The sequence below is a fragment of the Bemisia tabaci genome, chromosome 2, assembly GCF_918797505.1.
Source record: "Bemisia tabaci chromosome 2, PGI_BMITA_v3".
Classification (NCBI taxonomy): Eukaryota; Metazoa; Arthropoda; class Insecta; order Hemiptera; family Aleyrodidae; genus Bemisia; species Bemisia tabaci.
The window spans coordinates 12,701,852-12,725,673 of NC_092794.1; the positions used below are offsets into that span (position 1 = coordinate 12,701,852).

Consider the following 23,822-nt stretch of genomic DNA (forward strand, 5'->3'; position numbering starts at 1 on the left):
AATCAATGTTTCTTTCATTATACGTACCGATTAGGTGCGAGCAAAAACCTCATAGGAGGACCTTCTTTAAAACACGAATGAGTGCATGATCGGTGTGCAATACTGCATTAAATTCGTAGGTATTTTGATAATAGGTATGTGCCCCTCATTAGGACTCCAGTAAAGCATTCTCAAGCAATTGCATGGGTTAAACTCATTACTTTTCATCGTACTAATTCTAATTTCTTGTTAATGTTTTTTTCATTTCTCCTTAGAATAATGTGGGCCGAACTATTACACCACCACACTACGCTACGCCACTTTACACATTTGCTCACTACTTAATACTACTCCCTAGTATTCGAGTCATAGAATAAGTCCCATGTTCTTTTCTCAGCCTTCTTGCATTAAGGTGATTCGATGGACGCCATATTTTGTGTCAGAACGGCTTACGATATATCGCATCAATTGGTTCCATTTTTTCAGCTACTCGTCATTTTTCTCCAATTTTGAGATCGCAATTCTGTTGTCAGAAGACTGAAGCACTCACTTACCAATTTTAATAAAGAAATTCAACGTAATAAAGGCGTGGTTTTTTTAGAGAGAAAACATCGCATTCGATACTGATAACGAAACTGCACTCGAATGCGATATTTTCTCTCTAAACAAACCGCGTCTTTATAACGTTGAATTTATTTGTTAAAATTGGTTAGTGAGTGCTTTAGTCTCTGGGCAACAAAATTGCGATCTCAAAATAGGAGAAAAATGACGAGTAGCTGAAAAAATGGAACCAACTGATGCGCTATATTGCATGCCGTTCTGACACAAAATATGTCGTCCATCGAATCACCTTAAGCAGTGACCAATGGCGTGGCTGCATTTAAACCTATGGAAAAGGATCGATAAACAGAGTGTTTGCAACAAACATCTTAATAATCGATTCTTTGCCACAGCTTCAAACAGGGAAAGTCGATAGTTGATCATTCACGCCTCGTCACCGGCAGTGACGTGAAGTTGAATCTCACGTTGAAAGTTTCGTGTGAATTAAGGAGGACGGGTTCTTTTTCAAAACAAATTTGAAGGGGGAAAAACAGAGAGAAAACGCACGATTTGAATGAATTTCTACTGTTATAATTATAGGAACAAAGAATCAGGCAGTGAGTCACAAAAAGTAACAATTTAAACCAAATTATGAAAACGAAAAAGTGTGAAGACATAAAGAAGATAGGGATGAAATAAATAAGTGAGCTAAACAGTGAAAGGTAAGATGTTGGGTATTCGCGATTCTTAGGTGGATCATCTACATGGAAATTTTTCGTCCGAAATATTAAGGGGAAAAATTCTGTGTTGATCGCTAAGACCATTGGTATATCTGATAAACGGCAAGAAACGATGAGTGAGTAGAAGATACGGTAGCAAATGACGATGAAATGTGATTCCCCGCAAGAAAGCAGCCACTCGCAACGCATATGAGACTAGAAGTGTAATGCTGTTGAGCATGAAGAACGGCAATTGAAAATACGGACCGCACCTTTTTCAAATCGAAATGTTTCAGATTAAACGATTTAAACGATGCGAGTTCCCTCTTTCTCGCAAACTGAAGAAAAAATGCCCAGCAGTGAATACCAGTTCCCGATGATATAAACCACTGTATTATACGGCCCGGCCAACCGAATATTTCAAGAGTGCATTTGACCCGACGGATTATTCGTATTTACATAATGGGAAACTCGTTTCAGTAGCTGAATTTCGGTCACTAAAACGCTGATGTTCGGTCCCCTCAAGTGCACCAAATTTCACGGTTATGCGAAGCAAAAAATACAGTGATCTAAACTTCCTTGCTACGGAAAAACGCCGTATGAACATTCGAGAGTTGCCAAATTTCCTCCGGTAACTGATTATTATTTCAGGAGAGTTATGAACATTTTCTCTTGAAATTTTAAGTTAGATGTAATGAATGATGAGTTCTCAGAAAAATTGGAGGACAAAAATCTACAAATTTCCCTTTCAATTGGCACTTTATAGAAGGATACTTGGCAATGCCTAAAGGCTCATTCGCGTTCTTCCTTAGCACGGCAGTATACTACTCAAAAAACGATACCCAAAACTAGACATGTTTTCTTAGTGTGGGGTGATTGCGAAGGGGTGCTTATAGTACGTAATGGGCTCCGAATCCGTCGAAGGTGACGTGTGAGACGGAGGCTGCGGGGGAGTAGGCGACGCCGAGAAGGCTGTGGCTGGCGACGGGGGTGGCTACGGCGGCGGCCGGGGCGTGGTAGGTGGCTACGGCGGCGGCCGGAGCGTGGTAGGTGGCTACGGCAGCAGGCGCATGGTAGGCGACGGCGGCGGGCGCGTGGTAGGCGGTGACGGCCGGGTAGGCGAGGGCGTCGTTGCTGATGCGGATATCGGACTTGCGGACGCTGCTGGTTGGGGTGTCGATGGCCTTGGTGTAGGTGGAGATCTGGCCGAGGTTCCCGGGGGTGCGGAGGATGTTGGAGGACTGCGAGGCGATGGTCGGCTGCGAGTAGTAAACCTGCGGGGCTGGAGCCGAGGAGACGGCGACTACGGCCAAAGCCAGGACGATAGCTACTTGTGCGAACTGTGGACAGAATCAAATAGGAACTTAAGAACTGATGTACGACGAAGTAGAAGAAAGAACCACAATGTGAATGCAAAGTGATTGCACTTCTTTTATTAACTTTAGTGGTCATATTTGGACTACATTTTGGAATCAAGAACTATAAAGTTCGGCCCTGTTTAAAAACAACATGCGTGCCATTAGTTTCCTTATGCACATAAGTGTTTTTTTTTTTTTTTCAGATGAGTTAGAATTTATAGCCCCAAATTGCAAAATGCAGTCCATTTATCAAAATGAAGCGTATTATAATTCTAGTTTTTTAGAATTTTTAAACGCCTGACAATGAGCGGTTGATCGAAACGGCCGTAGTCGAAAATTATAAGCATCAAAATTTGGAAAAATCGGTAAAAAAAAAAAAAAAAAAAAAAAAAAAAAAAAAAAAAAAAAAAAAGGTTTCATAACATCTCAAACTGATTGCAATAGACGCACGAGTCATTTAGACAGATATTTGGTAACGTAGCTAACGTTCGTTAAAAATCAGCATAAAGCTGAAAATCTGAATACAGAGGGAAAATTTATTGGAGGAAAAATTGTGCTCATATGAGCTTTTTCCTTCTGTATTGAGATTTTCAGCTTTATTCTGATTTTTAATGCACGTTGGCTACTTTACCAACAACCTGTATAATTTAAACGGGTCACCATTGCTGTAGCTATCACTGAGGAAGAAAAAAACTTCGGTTACAAGAAATGAATTTAGGGACTCGAATCCTCCGAGTTGAAGGCGCATGAGTGCAGTATTTGCGTGAAATACGTGTTTGAAGTCTCGAAATTACATGGATGTTTACGGCGAAAAGGAAGTTTAAACTGACTTTATGCTGCTGAAAAATTGGAATCTGGGAGCGATTTTTTACAGCAAATGCATTAAGACTAGTGTTACTCAAAATCATTATTATCTCTCTTTTTTTTCAAAAACTGATTTTATACGCCTTATCCTCCAAGCCCCTCACTGAATTTCAGTTCATGCGGCCCATTAAAGTTTCTAGTTCAGGTAACTGAATTTGTCAGTCATGAAAACCGAAATTCAGTTTAGAGAACCGAATTTTGTGTAAAGAATATGAGTTTTAGTATGACTGATAAAAACTTCGGTTTTCGGAACTGAAGTCCAATTCCCACGACTGATAAAAAACTTCAGTTACCTGAACTGAAAAGTTTCATCGTGACCATTATTAACTGAAGTTTTTTTGTTCGTGTGCACAGCCGTGTTCTGATGATTTTCGATCACGTATAATCGGCAAAAACGAACCCGTTGGATTGTTCAATAGCGCACTAAATTAAAAAGGAATCAAGAGTTTTAATTTGAATCACATGCTGCGTGGGACCCCCTTCTTTTAGGCGAGTAGTCCCTATTGGCTGGCAATTCCCGTCAATTTTTACGTAAAATCCTTAGTCCTCATGGGGGAAACATGGATTTTTGTTTTTGCGATGAGAAAACCAGAAAACTAAAAGATCTTATTACGAAAATTACTTGTGAAATCAATTTTCGGAAATTTTTGAAAGAGGATAACAGACCCCTGTGTGGGTTTATGACGATTTGCCACTACATAAAATAGAAAATACAGGAGGAATATTTTGTGGGTTTTGCCATTTTAAAGTACGCCCGTGGACTACTTTAAAAAAGCATAAATGAATTTACCCGGAATTTTGTCTTATTGCAGGAGCAAATCATTGCAATCCCTCAAAAGGATATTTTCTTTTAAGGTTTTACGATTAAATTTTACCCGAGGTTCCTATAAGTCAATCTTTTTATGATGCTATGTTGAAAGTTTCTTTTAATCACATAATATACCCATTGATCGTACGAGACCTCCCTAAGAGAATCAACTGATCCGGGAGCGACACAGAAAGTATTCCTAAGTAATGAGAGGGAATATGAAAATGATGGACTAGGCTTTTGGAACGCCAGGTTGAAATTAATGAAAACAAATCACATATTATGGATAGTAAATCACACCGCTGTTGAATATCACTGAACCGTCATTCCGAAAATGTAACACCTGCAAACACTGAAAAAAAAGAAAAAAAACCATTCCACAAGTATCGACCGAGAACAGTTTGAATAGTAGACAGGAATAAACTTACTTTATCCATGGTAGTTTCGAGTTAACGCGGGTTTGTGCCCGGTGATAGTCTGACGAAGTATATATATGATAGCCCCGTGCCGCGGCCAGAGAAGTGGGGGGGGGGGGGGGACGAGTGATGATCCCACCACTCAATATTCGGATCTCAAAGTAATTCATAAGTAATAAAGTGCAGATGAAATATCAACTATTCAATCAACACCACGGTCGCACAGTGGCAAAAGTGTCCCTATCTTGTCCAATGCGCACGTTTGAGGGGTGCAAACTTCAGCTGCAGCAAACACAAGAGTTTTCTCTCGATAGACTTGGTTTCAAAATATAAATGAGCACATTTCCAAAGTCTAAAATTTACTCATTTTCTCAAAATCTATGCATTAGACAGTGCATTTTTCAGCTAACCTCTTTAAAAATTATAATATGGCGATGACATGATTTGATACGGACGAGTTACCCTAATCTCACAATCGAATTTCGTAACGGGCTGATTATGGAGGTCGATATATTACGAAAGGGAAGAGAAAATGTAGCGATCCTATTGGTTGAAGCGGGTGGTTGCGGTGGACAAGGGAGGAAAGGGGAAGACTATAGTCCACGGGAAACTCTATAGTTAGTCCATCATTTTCCCCCTTAGTCTGTATAGTAACCACGCGTTTCAACTATTGGGAAATTTTAGAGAAAAATCCTATTAGGCAACATTTTTTTGAAATACTATAAAAATTCAATGGTTGAGCGAAAAGGCAAGGACAAGAGCCCAGAAACGGGCATCGTCAGCAATAACCACCTAAAGGCTCCATTAGGTTCAATAGCAATTTAAAATCTTGCAGATCTTCTGTAAATATCACTTACACTTGAAAAAAAAACACATTGGATCTAGAGTCCAGACTCTTGAAAACATTGACAAGAAAGAGACTCTTGATACCATCAGATTTAAGCTTAAATCAAAAGGAAATCCGCTCAAATTAAGAGGCTTGGTTCTTGATTTAAGCTTAAATCTGATTGAATCAAGAGTATTTTTTCCTGTCGATGTTTTTAAAAGTCTGGACTCTGGATCCAATGTGTTTTTTTTTTTTTTTCAGTATATTTTACTAATGCCATGCCTGCTTGAACTCAGTTTAGCAATACGGTAACATCTACAAAAATGTCAAAGAAGAAACCTTTACTAGTAGCAAGGACCACTAAATGCAATTTTTAAAAACTCCTAAAAACTATGAAAAAGCTTGTACAAGGAAATCCATCTCTGCTAATTGTCAAGTACGATTTAACTCTTTGTCAAATGTACGTAAAAGTCCTTTAAGATAAATGAAATGTTCTAAGAGTTTTTTAAAATTTACTTTTCAAACATTTTTAGTGTCGAGAAACTACTGTTAGTATTTCACGAATTTTTCCATACCTATGTTTTTACTTTTTAATTAAAATTTATCTCTCCTAAATTTTACTGAGCAATAAATCCAAAATGGGTTTCTTGAAACGAACATTTTTACCCTTTTTTTCAAGAGCTCTTTCAAAATAGGCAATTTTTTGTTTAATTGACAGCCGTGTTATACGTAAATAAAATGTTAATCTTCCATTTTGTCAGAGCCTCGGGAGAAGAATCCGTCTCACTGAATTCAACCCAGATCCCTCCTCAAAACATAGAATTATTCCTTGAAAAGGCAAAATGTGGAAATGAAATTTTACTTATAGCGCTATTCATCTTTGAGAAACTTATCCCCGTAATCACAAAATGGGTTTATTCGAATCCAAGCGTATCTGGCCCACTGTGGATCAGCTTGAAGAGGCGCTAATGTGACCCTCATTAAAGGAGTACGACGAAAATGTTGACTCGCCAATGTTATGGTTCGATATTTTACCTGCGCCTTGCATGAGGTCTTGAAAATAATCGCGTCATCATACGAGAAAAATTACAACGCCGATGCCAGCTCGTGCTGCATAAGTAGGCTTGATCGACGATGAGCGATGCGAGTATTAATTCGATGTTGCAGCAGCGCGCACGCTCCCGAAGTAGGTAATCCCATGGGTGTTTTAAAATTTCGGGTGATCCGGCTTTGGTAACACAGGATCTTCATGAGTTCTTTATGGTAATCAGCGTCAATGTCGATGCTTGACCCCAGCGCCGCCGCCAGACTTCTTGCATTGATCAAAAATTATTGACGTGTAATATTTCATAATTTATCCCCCTCTGTTTGATGCCGGACGGGTAGCAACACTGATATCAGAGAGCCATGTCGATGCGTAAAGTGAGAAACCACAGATCTCCGTTTGCGAAGTTGCAGACTTCCTATCATTCTTTTTTTCTCTTCGGAAAACTAGCCAACGGAGTTTCTTGAAAACTTCTTTGATTTTATCCCTTTTTTTCAGTTAGCGGAATAAAGTTTCAAGCCACAGAGTTGGCTTGTTTCTCTTTGAAACACCGCAATGGAGAGAAATCTAAGGGGCGGCAAAAATTTGCAAATTTTTAAAGTGTAGGTATAAAAAAAATTCGGATTTAGAAAAAAAAATTACAAACGAGAAAAGGCGACAAAATCTTTAATTTTCTGAGAGTACAGTAATTTCTAATTTTGTCGTCTTTCATTGATACAAAAGGCAGCACCTTTAATCAGTCGAGTTAAGAGAGAAACCAAACACGCAATTTGGCCTAGAACGGCGCGACTTACCTAGAGAGAAATGATGACGAGGACTTGAGATGAAAAGGAGAAGCCCTCGGCGCGGCGATCGGCATGTAACACATATTAGCGCCTACAAGACTGCACGAATACTTCACGCATTGCATCAAACACAGTGCGGTCATTGCGGACAGCGTGAAACGGATAGCGCCTACAAGAATGCATGAATACTTCACGGATTGCGCCAAACACAGTGCGGTCAGCGTGAAACGCAAAGCACCTACAAGACTGCGTGAATACTTCACGCATTGCGCCAAACACTAGTTTGACCAAATATAGGGGTGTACTTTCAAGATAGCGTGGGATATTCCCTCCATTACGGCCTCAACTTTGAGACCTTTTGAGCTTCGGAGTTCGTTCCAGGGAAAACCGGTAGCACCATCGTACATTGAGAAAAAGCTATGGCTTATAAACCAATTTGTGGTTCATATGGAACACCAAACACCACTAATAGTAGTAAAGGCAACATTTAATAGCGCACATACGTTGGTGATGGTATATATACCTTATCATGGTACGACGTACCTTAGTATGGTTCACAGACCGAGAATCATTTGTTTATTTACGACTATTGGTGGTGTTCCACATGAACTATAATTGCTGCATAAAGCCATAGACTGGTATTTCTCGCAAAATTTCACCCAAAAATAATTTCTTAAATTGCAAAACCTTCAAACGTACAAGCGATCCATTCGCATGCAATTTCGCTGTTTCTTTTAATTTTCGGATCAGTATGACCACGAAGTGACTGGGCCGCATAGTTGCAAGAGGGATGACCCCTCAGTAGTGAGTTCGAAGTCAGCGTGGTGCAATCGAACGCTGTCCGGCGGTATACTGCCGTGCCAAGGAAAAACGCCGTATGAACCTCCAGACGTTGCCAAATTTTCATCTATAAAACACGAATTTCCTGGTAAACTTATGAATGATTTTCTTCCAATTTTTCAGATAATGTTGTTTGCAATGTAACCTAAAGCTCCTGAAACGTTCGAAGCAACATTTTCATAACTCTCCTACAAAACAAACATTTTATCGAAGGAAATTTGGCAACTCTCGAATGTTTATACGGCGTTGTTCCTTAGGACGGCGGTAGTGTGACAAGCGATGAGCCGTCGCCGATCAATTAATCTATTTTCGAGTCATGGTGAGTTTTAGGCTTCTTGATTGAGTCGGACGCACGGGAGGCTGGAAACGGGGACACGGTCGATTAGTGCCCTTTGCAATTTTGATGATCTTTACCTTCGCTCTTCAACCCAACTCTTGCGTACCGCCGCACATTGGTCCCCAAGTCGCGGAAAAGGACCGTCGGCGTCCTCGCAATGGAGACGTTGCATGTGTGAGGAATTTGCGATTTGATTATTGGTTCTTATGTAAAAGAGGTTGTTCCAAAAACGCCGATTTTGGCCCCCCCCCCATGGATTTGGCCCAAACTTTGCTCAGATGTTGTACTAAGTGTCCCCGATGCTTGGGCAAAATTTCAGCCCCCTCGGATAATTAGGGGGGAGGGGGCAGGGGGGCAAAGTTGCAATTTTTTTAAAACTTTAAAAATCGATATCTCGCGAACGGTTTGAGTGTAAGTGTTGCGGTTTGCGCTAAAAAACGTCAAAAAATATTCTCTACAAGAATATTAATGCTGTTTGCAAGGTTGCGTAATTTATCGCGGTCATAAATCGATTTTTTCGATTTTGAAGGTTCGACTTTTTTTCGTTTTTCGTCTCTCCTCTCTTTGGAATCGTTGCTACGTGAATAAAAACCTGTTGAGGTGATTCTCCATGAAATTCTGCATCTACCACACTTTGTTTGATCTTGGGGAAACGATTCGTTCGTGAGTTATAGCGATTTTTCTGCGCGTTATCGGTTACGCGCGGGCGGCTTATCGGCGGCGCTCCATCCCGCGCGGGCAAGGCAGAGGTTGTTTCACCGCTAGGGCCTTATATTCATGCTGTAGGCTGTAATTATCGATATTTTCTCCTCCCCCCACCCTTCCCCTGCAATAAATATTTGTTTAATACTTCGTTATACAGGGTATCCCAGACCACCCGTAACAGGTCTTTTTCTCGGTTGGTTTAGGTAGTACGAAGTGGGGGGCCGCGGGATTGAATAGGGAATTGACCCCAAGGAATCCGAATTTCACGGTCCCGAAGCCCCCCATGCCCCCTTGGGAGGTAAAGAGGGGGTCACGATCCCCAAAGTCGGGAGACATTGTGCTCCCCCTTTTACCCCCAAGGGTGGCTAGGGGGGCTTCGGGACCGTGAAATTCGGATTCCTTGGGGTCAATTCCCTATTCAATCCCGCGGCCCCCCACTTCGTACTACCTAAACCAACCGAGAAAAAGACCTGTTACGGGTGGTCTGGGATACCCTGTATAACGAAGTATTAAACAAATATTTATTGCAGGGGAAGGGTGGGGGGAGGAGAAAATATCGATTAATTACAGCCTACAGCATGAATATAAGGCCCTAGCGGTGAAACAACCTCTGCCTTGCCCGCGCGGGATGGAGCGCCGCCGATAAGCCGCCCGCGCGTAACCGATAACGCGCAGAAAAATCGCTATAACTCACGAACGAATCGTTTCCCCAAGATCAAACAAAGTGTGGTAGATGCAGAATTTCATGGAGAATCACCTCAACAGGTTTTTATTCACGTAGCAACGATTCCAAAGAGAGGAGAGACGAAAAACGAAAAAAAGTCGAACCTTCAAAATCGAAAAAATCGATTTATGACCGCGATAAATTACGCAACCTTGCAAACAGCATTAATATTCTTGTAGAGAATATTTTTTGACGTTTTTTAGCGCAAACCGCAACACTTACACTCAAACCGTTCGCGAGATATCGATTTTTAAAGTTTTAAAAAAATTGCAACTTTGCCCCCCTGCCCCCTCCCCCCTAATTATCCGAGGGGGCTGAAATTTTGCCCAAGCATCGGGGACACTTAGTACAACATCTGAGCAAAGTTTGGGCAAATCCAGGGGGGGGCCAAACGGCGTTTTGGAACAACCTCTTTGCGAGGAACACGATGGTGCCACTGGTTATCTCTGAATTTAACTCCCAAGCTCAAAAAAAGCTCTCAAGTTGAGGCCAACATGGAGGGGATATCCCACGCTATCCTGAGAGTCACCTCTACACCAAGACAAACTCTCGACACTGGTAAAAAAAAACCTCTTGGTTCAAGAGTGCAGTTTCTTGTCGCCGGATTTAAGAGTCTAGACTCTTGTTTCAATGCAAAATCCGCTCGAATCAATGCAAAATCCGCTTGAAACAAGAGTTCAAGACTCTTAAATCCGGCGACAAGAAACTGCACTCTTAAGTCAATGCAATGCGGCATTGGTCCAAGAGGTTTTTTTTACCAGTGATCCATGCAAAGATAGGGAGCAAATACATTGAGCAGGGCTGCCACTTTATTTAGGGACTCCACAACTGAAAACACGGCAACCCTGCTAATGTATTTGCTCCCTATCTTTGCATGGAGAGTTTGTCTTGATGTAGACGTGGACTCTCAGGGTAGGGTGGGATATCCCTTCCATTTTGGCCTCAACTTGAGAGCTTTTTTTGAGCTTGGGAGATGATTTCAGAGAAAACCAGTGGCACCATCGTGTTTCTCGCGAACTTATACATAAGTATCATCAGTCAAATCGCAAATTCCGTACACATGCAACATCTCCATTAAACCGATGGATTAGGGTAGATGATTGCCCAGATCGAAAAATAATGGACAACTCTGTAATACCGAAAATTAATCAGACCTTCGCTGCTACCTCAGCGAAAGTGGTTTTTCTCCGCGTGCAAACTGGAGGCTTCAAAGAGGCTCATCGTTGAAAGTGTTGAGTGATGCCTATCGAAGATCATCGGACGATATTGATTTGAAGGTAACCGATGTAATCAGGCTAAATGTAATGTTATTATTAAGGCCACATTGTTAGATTAAATGGATCGATGTAAATCGGGTCAGCCCGCAGCTCCTAAAAGAGTTTCAAAGAACGGAGCTCTTGCCTGTGAGGGGAATTTGCGATTTAAGTACTAATTCCTTTGTAAAATTTCGTGAGAAACACGATGGTTTTCTCTGAAATCAACTCCAAAGCTCAAAACAGCTCTAAAAGTTGAGGCCGTGTGGAGAGGATATCCCACGCTAACCTGAGAGTCCATCTCTTTACGCGGTCAAACTATCCATTCAATGATTGGGAGTAAATGCAATAGCGGGATTGCCGTGTTTCCAGTTTTGGAGACTTCTATCAAAGTGGCAACCCTGCTAATGGATTTGCTTTCTATCTTTGCCTTGAATTTGCCTTGATGCAGAAATGGACCCTCAGGATAACGTGGGCCGTGGGATATCCCGCCATTACGGCCTCAACTTTGAGAGCTTTTTTGGAGTTTTGGAGTTTTTTTAAAAGAAAGCTAGTAGTGCCATCGTGTTTCTCGCGAAATTTTACGTTGGAATCAATCAGGTTCGGACTGGCTCGCATCTGAGGGCGTGGACCTTTGGCTGCTTAAATGGGTGTAATGTGATATTTCCTGGTAGGGCATCCCTACGTGGAGAGAGGTCCAAAAAGTTTTGGTAAAGCAGCACAATTTTACGCTATTTTCTGGTTCAAAGTTTATTAATTGTACAGACTAAAAATTGTAAAATTGAATGTATTGAAGTAACCGACAGACGTCTAAAATTAAAGAAAATATAAAAAATTAAAGCCACTAGACACATCCAAGCACCATTATTTCCAAAAGAACTGAGCCAGTGCTGCGGTTTACACGAGCTGAAGACGTGGGTCTGCAAATACATACATATCAAGCCGCTACTTCAGCGCACTAGAGAGCTCTCAGACTCCAAATCGCCATCGGAATCGATCCTCCCACAAATCATCGGGCAGATTACACCGTCTGCAAATCCATCCTAAAAAAGAATCTGACAAGAACCTGAAAAAAAAGAAAGAACGAGTATCAACACAGCCAAAGACAGGAAAGACGTCGTCGGAGGTCTTTTTTGAACTTTTCCTCCGAATCTGAGCGACATCTCAGGCTCATTGACAGCATATATCAGAGCATTGCGGCATTGAGAGCTCACGCTTCGGGTCATCACGCCTTCAACTTTTCGGATGCAGCACGGACGTCCATCAAGTACGAATAGTTGTATCTCTGCGCCGTCGTAGACGCGCATCCTTTCACTGGCTTTTTTCCCATATTGTGTTTGTTTCCGTTTGTCTTATTCGTGATTGTGCTTCAAACACTACGTGAGTAACACAGCTGAAGGCAAAGGAGATGTGTTCGGGCCTCTTTTTTTAAGTTTTCTATCGAATCTAAGCGCGACACCTCAAGCTCATTGACAGCATATAGGCATTGAGAGCTCACGCTTCGCGTCATCACGCCTTCAATTTTTCGAATGCAGCACGGACGTCCATCAAGTACGAATAGTTGTATCTCTGCGCCGTCGCGTCGTAAACGTGCATCCTTTCACTAGCTTTATTTCCATATTGTGTTTGTTTCCGTTTGTCTTATTCGTAATTGTGCTTCAAGCACTACGTGAGTAAGACAACGGAATGTAGGAGACATGTGTTCGGGCCTCTTTTTTTAACTTTTCTACCGAGGCTAAGCAGCATTGACAGCATATAGCAGAGCTTTGAGGGCTCACGCTTCGCGTCATTGCGCCTTCAATTTTTCGGATGCAGCACGGACGTCCATCAAGCACGAATAGTTGTATCTCTGCGCCGTCGTTAACGCGCATCCTTTTCCTCGCTTTATTTCCATAATGTGTTCGTTTGCGTTTGTCTTACTCGTAATGGTGCTTCAAACTAGTAGCAAAGTGCAGAGCATTGTGAGTTCAAGATTCACGCCATCGCGTCCCACATTATTCATATGCAATGTGGACATCCATCTTGCGAGAATAGTTTTATCGCGTTTACACTTTAGATACCTCTTATTTTTGAATTTCGAGATAAATCAAGGTTAAGTTTGTTCGAGATATAGTACGGTATGTCCAAATGAATAGTCATTTTGAAAAGTAAGAAATATGTTTAAAGGTCTCTCAAGAGGTCTATAAAGGGTGCGCATGTCTAAAAATCGAACCGACGATAGCTTCTAAGGGAGATACACATAGCGAATGAAGGAGGGGTATGATAGAGCGCCTGTATGTCAACAAAAAGGTGAAAATTTCACAGAAAAGTGTTGACGCTTCAGAAAGTAGTTCTTAGACCTCTGTTTACCACTATCATGCGTGAAAGCACCTTTCTTTACTCCTAACTCTCTCCTCTTCCGTTCATTTAAGAAATTTTCCGCATATACTCTCGGTCGTAATTTTTTTATCTTTTCATTTTGCTATTTGTCAGAGGGGCGCGTTTTCGGCGCGCCAAGGGGGCGTATCTGCCAATCAATTTAGGAATTGATTCAATCAATTCCTAAATCGCAAATTTCTGACATACATATCGACGGTGCAAGTCGGCAATCACGTAACTCGTTTGCGGTGTCTGAAAATCTCCGCAACTATGTTATTTTTTTAAAGGATAACAAATGGACATGATTCCTTGCAGTTTTTGCAGAATTTTCCTCGCACATAGAAGAAAAATCACGGCAGTTTTAAGGAATTACCGTTGAGTAGTTTTCCGTTTAAAGAATAAAGTATGACAGGAAGTCTGCGACGTCGCAAATCGAGTTATGTGATTGCCGACTTTCACCGTCGATATGTAAAAGCTCCATTATTGACTGTTGCCTTTCAAAAATCGCCGAACGGACAATATTTGAAGGTAACCGATGTAATCGGGATACATCATAGATCAGATCTTAAGATTTTCAAAGAATTTTTTGTAGACCCGGCCAAGAAAATAATGAAATAAAACCAGTCTGAGAGCACTAGAGTTATGATGAAGTTATACAGCCCAAAAGGCCGGCTAACTTATAAATTTTTCCACAGCATTCTCGTAGATTTCAATGATGCTGAAAAAGAAATGGCTATCCTCTATCTCCCACTTCAAGTGTGAACAATGATGATCATTTTTTAGGTTTTCGATCTGGTTATGAGAGTTGGCAACGACACTGTTTCAGCTATTTCGCTTGGGAAGGTCAGCTTCCTTCGTGGGTACTAAGGCCTCCATAAGATGGCATTCCATTCATACTCTTCCTATTTAGGTACTTAAGATTGTAATACGTTATTTTAGCCGGAGTAAGGACTAGACACAAAGAGAGACCCTTCTTCAACCCCTTGGCGATCGATGATGGAAACTTTTACTTCCGGAAATTCAACATTTTCATACGGACAATCATGGGGCAGCAACAGTCATTACCCTCATGTTGGCTATTTTACACTGCTTTGGTACCGCAGAAAGCAGTTACACCGAGAAAAAAAAATACGGCTATTCTACGGTTACTACGGTACGTAGAAATGTCACACAAGATTCCACGGTAGTAGAACTGTGGATTTTCTTAAGATTATTGATGAGCATAGTAGCATAACCATTCTTAGAGTAGCATTAATGTGCTCACAGTATGTCACGGTGGACACGGTAACATCACCGTGCTCAGCATTACAATAATCAAAACCCACGGTTCTATACTATACCGTGGAACCCCCATGTGAAATTACTACCGTGGTAGTAAAGGAGGAGGAGCGCCTGATACGACGCTTCAATATTACTACCAGGACAGGCTGTCCGTCGGACACCGAGGAACTCAAGTTTTGCGTTTAATGGGAAGACGCCGCATGGATAGCATAACCGCATATTTGAAGGCGTTTTATTGGCATCGCACGTTACAATTGGAAAGGTGCTCTTTGGATACTTTCAAATTATGTGGGCATTTCCTTACCAGTTGGAACGAGACAAACTATGATAAACAAATAAATAATTTGTATTGTCATTACCACCGGGTAGTTTATTTGTATTATTATTATTTTTTTAAATGTCTTAATTTCTCTGCAATTACAAACTTGAATGAAAACCTGCCATTTTGCGAGTCATTTTATTTCGGGAAAAACCCTAAAACTTGAATCAACTTCTATCCGTGCACCCAACGAGCAATGGTAAAATAAGGAAATCATCTTATAAATTTCATTACCTATTTAGTTGGCTTTTACGCTTTTAGCCATTCCAGCGTGAAAAAATGTTGCGCAGTTTTCTTGGCTCTCCTCTCTGCTCTCCGTTGCAAAATGGAGTCCATTCGTTGTTAAGAATATTCTGCAGAGAAAAGATATTCTGTAAAATTTAAAATGGATGACATCAAAACAAAAAAGAAAGGAAAAAAAAACCCAATCGAAGGCTCAATAATAAGGATGCTAGCTTCGTAGGAAAATCCATAACAGGAATGTTGTTTTTGAAATGAGCCATAAAATTTGCTTCCTTCTTGCCTCAACCGGCCCAAATGAACCGCACACATTTTTACACGCAGATGCGAGTCAACTGTCATGTCAGTCTACTATTATTCAGCCACAGGGTTTTGATATTGTTTTTTCACGGATCATAAACGGGTATTTGGGATCCTCTCCTTCCCTTTCCCATTATCCTCATTTATTCCCTCTTAATATCTCTCTGCTGTGGATTTGAGATATATAATTCAGTCCATTTTCTGCACATGACAGTAATGTTAGCGGGCATTGCACTAGTGCACATACCCACCGTTAAAGAACTGCTGAGTCGGTGTCTTGCGTGTTGCTTTCAGCTAGGCAGCCAAAATTTAATATTCAGACCGATCAGCAGAACCCTTGCCAATTTCTACCATCGGAGTGGTCGGTTAGCAAGGCAAGATCACTCCTACTCTTTCTTATGAGATGAGATCATTCGCTAAAGTTGTTTTCACCTTTCCTAGAATGACCTCTTACATGCATTTAGGTGAAAAAATGTTCAGAATATTTCATTTTTAAGATATCAACTACAACTATTTCTGCCTACTTAGTGGAGCGCTCCAAAACCAGTAAAATCCAATTAATGTCTGCAAAATAGGTTTAAGAGGGTCTGGCAGACTTATCTCGAGCAGTGATCGCGATAAGATGCGATTTTGTCGAGAATGTATCACGATTTAATGGACGGCGATTCATTTCAATACTTTTGGATAAAAAATTGCGATTTCATCGCATGGAGCTCTAGAATCGCGATTTTATTGTGGGCGAATTGTCGAAATATTATTGAACAAAAAATCGTGATAAATTGGAATAAAATGTTGATACCATTAGACCAGATTTCATAGAGATAAATCTGTGACAAGAATGAGGATAATCGCTCAGATTTTGATGATCTGACCGATTTTATCGCCAAAAAGTTGTAAAAAAATCGCAATTTCATATCAAAACATCGTCACTTTTCCTTTGAAAAATGCTACTGGGGTCGTCTTTGTCTGGGAAAGGATTCATCAGGCGGTATTCATGTACTATTTTTCCCCAGGCAAAGTAATTTCTTTCCAAGGGGCCCAATTACAAAATAGTAGAATTATTTTCCAAAAATTGTTTAGATTAAATAATTGATAATATGTAGATACTTATACTCACATCATTCAGTCAGATTAGGTATGGCCGCTGCTTCCCCAAGTGAAAAATACATACTTCGATGAACGATTGCCTCGCTTCAGATCTTCAGAAGGCATTCTGAATCATTTGATGATCAATCGATGAAACTTTCTTTGACCTGATTGATTTATAAATGCCAAGCGATAAGACCAAGATTGACATTTATTTCAAAAATCAGTCTTCAAAGTGTCAATGTAAAGCTGAGGCTTCCTATAGTAAGATGGCGTGATCAAAGTGGACTGCAGAAATCACCACGAAACTTCTTGCTGAATGAACATAGTAAGTACTCAGCATCTTGTGCTCACAACAGACTTAAATAAATCGTTTACAGTTCTAGCACAAAAAGAGGCTGAATATTCATTCTGCACTGAGAGAGCACTCATCAAATGACAAGTATAATCAAACACCACAAAAAACAGAGCACCTAGCACCGTCCGTTCCCAAAAGTAAAGAGTAACATCATTGGAATTTAGGTTTTTTTTCCATTTTAATTTAAGTGACCTAGAGAGGAAAATAATAGAATAAGAAAATTTGCAACCGCACATTTGGTATCACGTCAACATTGAATCTTGAACATATTAATGTACTTGTATATAATGTACTTTCATGATTAAAATGGTTCATTTTAATCATGGTATTCAGAAATGACAGTCAAATATGATGCAAAAAGGAATTTTCTTGCAGATTTACTCTCTTAAAGTACTGAAAAACGAATAATAAGCGATCGGATTGCGTTGCACTACAACAGCTTTCATTAGGGGTTAAACTTTATTGGAATATTATGAACTCGTCAATTAATGAATCTCACTAACGGAAAAATGTGTCGAAGATTAAAAGAATTGGTAAAATAATTTGCAGCGAAAGGGATGGATTCCAAATTTTAATAAGTGGCAAATACATATTTGCAAATATATGTAATGTATTATGCCAATGGGGTGCATTATAGGAATTACATTGTAACCCGTAAAAGGTGGAAATATCAGAGAAATTGATTTCTTTAGGTACGCCGAGCGTTTTGTTTTCTTGTCGATTATGATTTTCAACACAAAATGACCTCATGTATTGGCCTTTAATTTGTTAAAATAATTTATTTCATGAATATGCAAACTCAGTTATGAACTGACTCTTGCGATACACTTTCTGGCGGTTTTTCTTCGAATCAAACAGCATTTTTTTTAAATTTAAACCGAAAAGTACGATTGCGTGCGAGCATAGCTTTACACACTGAAGAGAATAAATATAAATAATATTGATCTCTTTCGATCGATCAATCTGATATGGTCTGACACACATTTTGAGTTGAATTTAAAGATAGGCTAAAACACTTTTATACTTGTACCTCTGATGAAGTTAAGGCTCTCAATTTTTATCCTGTGACCAAAAATACTTTGCAAAATTAAGATGGGAAAATTTTGACAATTTGTTGTTATCACATATACACCACTATTGAAATTGATTCATTTTCGGTATTTCGAATTAATACATTTAGTATTCGATTTGAAAGTTTTTATTTTCAGTTTTTTCGCGAGAAAAAATTCGATAGGCAGTAAAAAGGCTTTGAAAAGGAGGATGAGCGACAGGAAATTGAGCCGTGGAAAAGTGGGTCCATAAGGGAAGCCGTCCGCCATTGGGGGAAAGCAGGCCGAGAGCAGGAACGCTTAGTCTGAAGTGAGCCTTAAAGAGAAACGCCACTCGGTGAAATCGGGCACGAAACCGCGGATTTTGCCGGAGAGAAACTGGAGAAAAGCGGACGAAAAAATTCGCAAACTACGGGGAGTGCACTATTGTGACAAGTGACGAAGAGTTTGACGCTCGCCGACTAAGGCCAACGGAGTGCCCCGGTATTATATTATTGATTTTGAGGAAACTCGGTGAAAACTACTCGGAATCAATATCAGTGCGTTTTATTCGCGGGCGATCGGATCCAGCGTGGGCCGCGCTACGCGTGACTCACACATCCCCGGATCACTGATCGTGCAATTTTGCGTGGTGTTGACGGCTGGAATTCTAGGATAAGGGTATAAAACATCGAGCAAGGTTGAAGAGCGAGTAATAGATATGGAAGCCATTTTCACCACAGCTGCTACCCGCCGCGGCCGTCGGCGCGCGAGGGGTGAGCGCCTAGGGTGGGGGGGATGCCAGCTGAGCCGACCCTTCTCAGCTGCTCCGCGATAATACGCGAAAGAATCAATACTTAGTTGCACCACAACCCTCGCAGCGATCATACTTTTATTTTTAATTTTTTTCCCCCGGATCGATTATTTTCGCGGATTTTTCTCCGAGTTGCGGTGAGTGCGTCGGATTTTCGGCTGTCGCGTCGGGTGTGAGTGCGAGAGAGGGTTGTAGAGTGGCGCCGTGGAATTATTGGTTGGCGTATCGATCGGAATATTGGTTTCGCGGTGGCGTTCGGATCGGGTAGCCATGGCGGCCTGGCAATGGCGTGCGCTTGATCCGCGTTCGCCCTCGCTCGGGCTCGGATCCGCGGGTCCCCGGCGTCGTTTCCGACTCAACTTTGACCCCGCGTTATGATGTGGAGCCAAATCAAGGTGAAGATCAGACCAGTCCAGTGACCAGTGCATTCTTTTTCGTCCGACATGTTTCCCCGGAGCGAGTAATCGATCCCACCTGCGAGTGCCGTATGGAAAGCATGGGCGAGCTCGAGCAGAAGATGTCGCGAGAGTCGCTCATCGATGGGTCGCGGGCGGGCGGCGTGGATTCGTCCGGCGGCGCCGCGGCTGCGCACACGACCTGCACCGTCAAGCTGTCCGTGTCGGTGGCGGGTGGCGGCGCGGGCGGCGGCGGCGGGCGCAGCGTTCTCGCCTCGACTTCGCGGACCATGCTCACCAGTAGTTCAGTTCCTTCCCATGAGTCGCTCGCCGAGACCTGCTCCAACAACAGCGATGACTTCGTGGTGCCGCTAGAGGGCACCCCCACCCCCGGCTCCCCGCCGACCCCCGGCTCGACGCCGAGCGGGAAGATCACCCGCGACCTCGTCGTCAAGCAGGAGGCGCTCTCGGTCATCGTCCAGCCGCAAGAAGACTCCCATGACTCGGAGCTCCTGAGCCCGGGCAAGATCTCGCCCTCGGCCATGATCGAGACGGCCGACTTCCGCACCCTCCCGGAGCCCACCTACCAGACCCTCACCTCCGTCAACGGCAGGATGTCCCCGCCGGGCTACAGCCCCAGCTCCTCCTACGCCACGCTCACCCCGCTCCAGCCCCTGCCGCCGATCTCGACCATGTCCGACAAGTTCGTCTACGGCCACACCGGCAACGTCTCCGGGAGCTTCACCGTCATGCAGAACAACGGGCTCAACAACATGGGCCTCGGGATGGGGGTCGCCTCGCCCTACTACGACAAGCTGCCCTCGATGCCCCTGTCGCCGACGCACCACTACTCGCCGTCCATCGGCATGACGCAGCAGCACTCCCCGCTCTCCCCGCAGAGCACCTACTCCCAGAACGGACTCAACTCCCCCGGGCAGAAGTCCCTCTCGCCTACCGGCTACGACTCGCCGTACTCGGCCCGGGGCGCGCTCGTCGTCGCCCCGTCGCCCACCCTGAGTCCGCCTTCGGCATCGCCCTCCGTCAACTCGCCGCCGAACACGCTCGGGCTCAGCAACGGACTCACGACCATCACCCCGCACACCGTCGTCGTGTCCCCGGGGCCGCACCACTCTCCGGAGCTCCCCGGGCACGGCGTCATGGTGTCCACGCCGTCGCCGCCCAAGATCATCCAGCAGACGATCCAGACGGCCCCGCCTTCCGCGGCCACGACGACGATCTCGATCAAGGTGAACCAGAGCAACAACTGCTCCATCGGCATGGGCTCCGGCTCCGGCTCTGGTTCCGACCTCGAGGAGATCAACACCAAGGAACTCGCCCAACGGATCAGCGCCGAACTTAAAAGGTATAGCATTCCGCAAGCGATTTTCGCTCAGAGGGTCCTGTGTCGGTCGCAGGGCACGCTGTCCGACCTGCTCAGGAACCCCAAACCGTGGTCAAAGTTGAAGTCGGGTCGCGAGACCTTTCGCCGCATGTGGAAGTGGCTCCAGGAACCTGAGTTCCAGAGAATGTCCGCGCTCCGATTAGCAGGTAAGGGAATCTCCTTCAAGAGTTACATTGCCACAGCACTAGTGTTTGCACAGCAGCGGTATTTTTACACGCACCTCACTGAGTTCTTAAACGCATCGACGAGTACACGTAAAATCAGACCCTTCCCTCCATTTTTCACATCCAAATTAATGGGTAAAATTGGAACCTTTGGTGAGTGAAATTTGATCAGGGAACGAGAGCTAAAGGGGCTCAATTGCATTTCCATATTTCTTTCGCAATTTATTTCTTGATTATTATGCCAGGTTCTTGTTTTCCTTCAATAGTTCAAGGGAATTTTCGTCGTATCTCAAAGTAAATGCCTAAAATAAGTTAGGAATCATTTTAGAGAAGGTGAATAAATTATCAAATGAGACTTTGCAACGATGTAATACAATCAGAAATCCCTCTACCTCAGAGCCTTTCATTGCAAGAAAAATTGATGTGGTAATTTTGAACATTGGTTTAAAAGTGAAATTTCCATTGAAATATTAACCTTGAAAAGTCAGTGTTCAGCTATGTGACATTTATTTTAACTTTCAATGAACCATAAAAGTTGAGTGATGCTTAAACTTTAAATTCGTTTTTATCAAATTCATAGTTATGATGCTTACATCCTCCATTGATCAGAGGCTTCAATTCGTATAATCCACAATTGTTTTGATGGCCTAGAGCCCAAGGCAATTTTTTCAATCTTTCTGCTCCTTTTTTTGTATAGTTGGATTAAGATGGAGGTATCATTAATCGAAAAACAAACGAGATTACAATATATTGAATAATGTGTTTCACAATCGTATACTTAAATCAAAGGAATTTCATTCTCTCCTTCGTATGAAAAATAAGAGGCAAATTGAAAAAAATGACTCTGATATTGAGAAGTAAAAGAAAGGAGGACAAATAATAGTTTTATTCTTAGTGAATTTAAAAAAAAATAAAATAAAAAAATAAAGGGGATACGCACAGTTAGCTTAGCGTAATTTTCTTCAGGGGCTCTGTAGGTGCTTGATAAAGTGATATCAAGGGGAGAAATGTTAACGCATTTTATGTTGATGACTGAGATAAAGATGCCTTTTTTTTGCGAGACTATCCTTCATGCGAGAGGGCAAAATAAAGCCTATAAGGCTGTAATTAGTTACAGGGCTATTGGTATTATCTAATTTTTATGGACTTTTACTCGGTGGGAAGGTGAGGAAGAAGGGGCCGCTGCGTGTTTTGATCAGGTGAGGGACTGGTATACTCATAAAACACGTGGACGGCACATGAGTTGTTCAGAGGATCCCTTTCCGCATTATTGATTTTCTCTCATATGCTTGCTCACCTCTGCTTATCTCCTCTATCGTGGTTCTCATGTGTGCCCTCTCGCTGTGCTTTTTGTTTGAAAAGTAAAAGCGTGCACCTGTGCTCTCCTCTCGTCGAACTAGGCTTGTCCGGGCAGACCAGGTGAGAGTGCTTTAAGACGAATGATATAACACCATAATTTCTCCATTTTTCGTTTTTTTCTTTCTTTGAACATACATACAAACAAATTGACAAGTTTTATCGACAATGAGGTACCTCGGGTACATAAATACAGAAAGTGAGAAGTTTCACCTTAAATTTTGACCCAAAAACAGACTAATGCATACATGCATGATCATTTTTCAGGTGATCATTCCAATAAAGATCTACGATCAACCTGAAATAATTAAATCCCTTAAGAGTCAACTATGAGTGCTCATTTATGTCTGTAAAGCTCTCTGATAAATTCACCAAAATCGGGGTTTTCATGGAGCTATGGGTATCGTAGCATATGTATTCGTAGGTATCATTCGGGGCCTGCGAGACATTAAATTGATTAAAAAATTAAATTAATTAAAAAAGATAAAGACGGCCCATGGTCACAAATGTAATTGCAATTTATTGCAATTGGTGCTGCTTGGGTAGCATGGAAAGTAGAAAAATTGTAAATAGAGCAAGCAAACGATAGGTAATAACGTAAACTAACATAACGACGGTGTAAGTCCACAATCACATAACTCATTTGCGGTGTCTGAAAATCTCCGCCTCCATGTTATTTTTTCAAAGGAGAACACATTAACATCATTCCTTGAAGTTTTTGCAGAATTTTCTTCGCACAGAGAAGAAAAATCACGGCAGTTTTAAAGAATTGCCGTTGAGTAGTTTTCCGTTTAAAAAATAAAGTATTATAGGAAGTCTGACGTCGCAAACCGAGTTATGTGATTGCCGACTTACACCGTCGATAATTAAACTACTGCAGCCATGAAGAGACCGAGTGGACCTGGCCGAAATGCTGCAAGCAACTATAACTGCTCCAAAGCCGCTCTCATTGCCTATCGAGATATTGAAGGAGAACTGGTCGAAACGAATGAGAAGCAATCTGAGCGAGGTATAAACCCGCTAATTCCATGAATGATGCAGGGCTTGCAAATTTAAACTTTGGATCTCTAAAAACTCACCATTTAAACATTAGTGTTTTATAACAAGGTTCTACAGGCCTCATAATGACGGATACCCCTCTAAGATCTCAAAATTCAAATATTTAAATGGGGTCTGGGGAAGAATGAAGGAGCCCCTGTGATCAAAACCGTAATAAATTATATTTATCAAGGGCCTCAAGGCTTGTAAAATGTAAAATTTAACACACCTAGATTGCGCAAATAATTTGCCCGGTGAGATAACGGGACCCCAGTGATGATAACCCATAGTGTCACGTAATACCCAGTACCAGAAAACCGAGGTATGGAGAATTTCCAGGTGTCTGAAATTTTGTGAATTTTATGTTTAAAATGAAACTGTTAAGAGAATTGAGCACGGGATATTCTTGGTTTCTAAATTAAATAATTATTGGAGGAAATTTGACAAAATAACCCGATCTGCTAAAATACATGTGTTTAAATGG

The 23,822-nt window shown here is 42.0% G+C and overlaps 2 protein-coding genes across 2 annotated transcripts in view; one reads left to right on the top strand and one right to left on the bottom strand.

Moving 5' to 3' along the window:
• Window positions 1-970: 970 nt before the first annotated feature.
• On the bottom strand, window positions 971-4,809 carry LOC109033629 (pupal cuticle protein C1B). The gene is made up of 2 exons (XM_019046334.2): window positions 4,697-4,809; window positions 971-2,578 (listed from the first exon to the last, which is right to left on the bottom strand). The coding sequence occupies exons 1-2, from the start codon at window positions 4,703-4,705 to the stop codon at window positions 2,129-2,131; spliced, it is 459 nt and encodes a 152-aa protein (XP_018901879.2). The 5' UTR covers window positions 4,706-4,809; the 3' UTR covers window positions 971-2,128.
• Window positions 4,810-18,211: 13,402 nt separating this feature from the next.
• The window catches only part of onecut (homeobox protein onecut), a gene marked incomplete in the record, with an annotated part of 32,355 nt that continues 26,744 nt past the window's right edge, over window positions 18,212-23,822 (top strand). Inside the window, 1 exon segment of the mRNA XM_072296713.1 lies at window positions 18,212-20,926. Coding sequence (XP_072152814.1) covers window positions 19,471-20,926 — 1,456 coding nt within the window.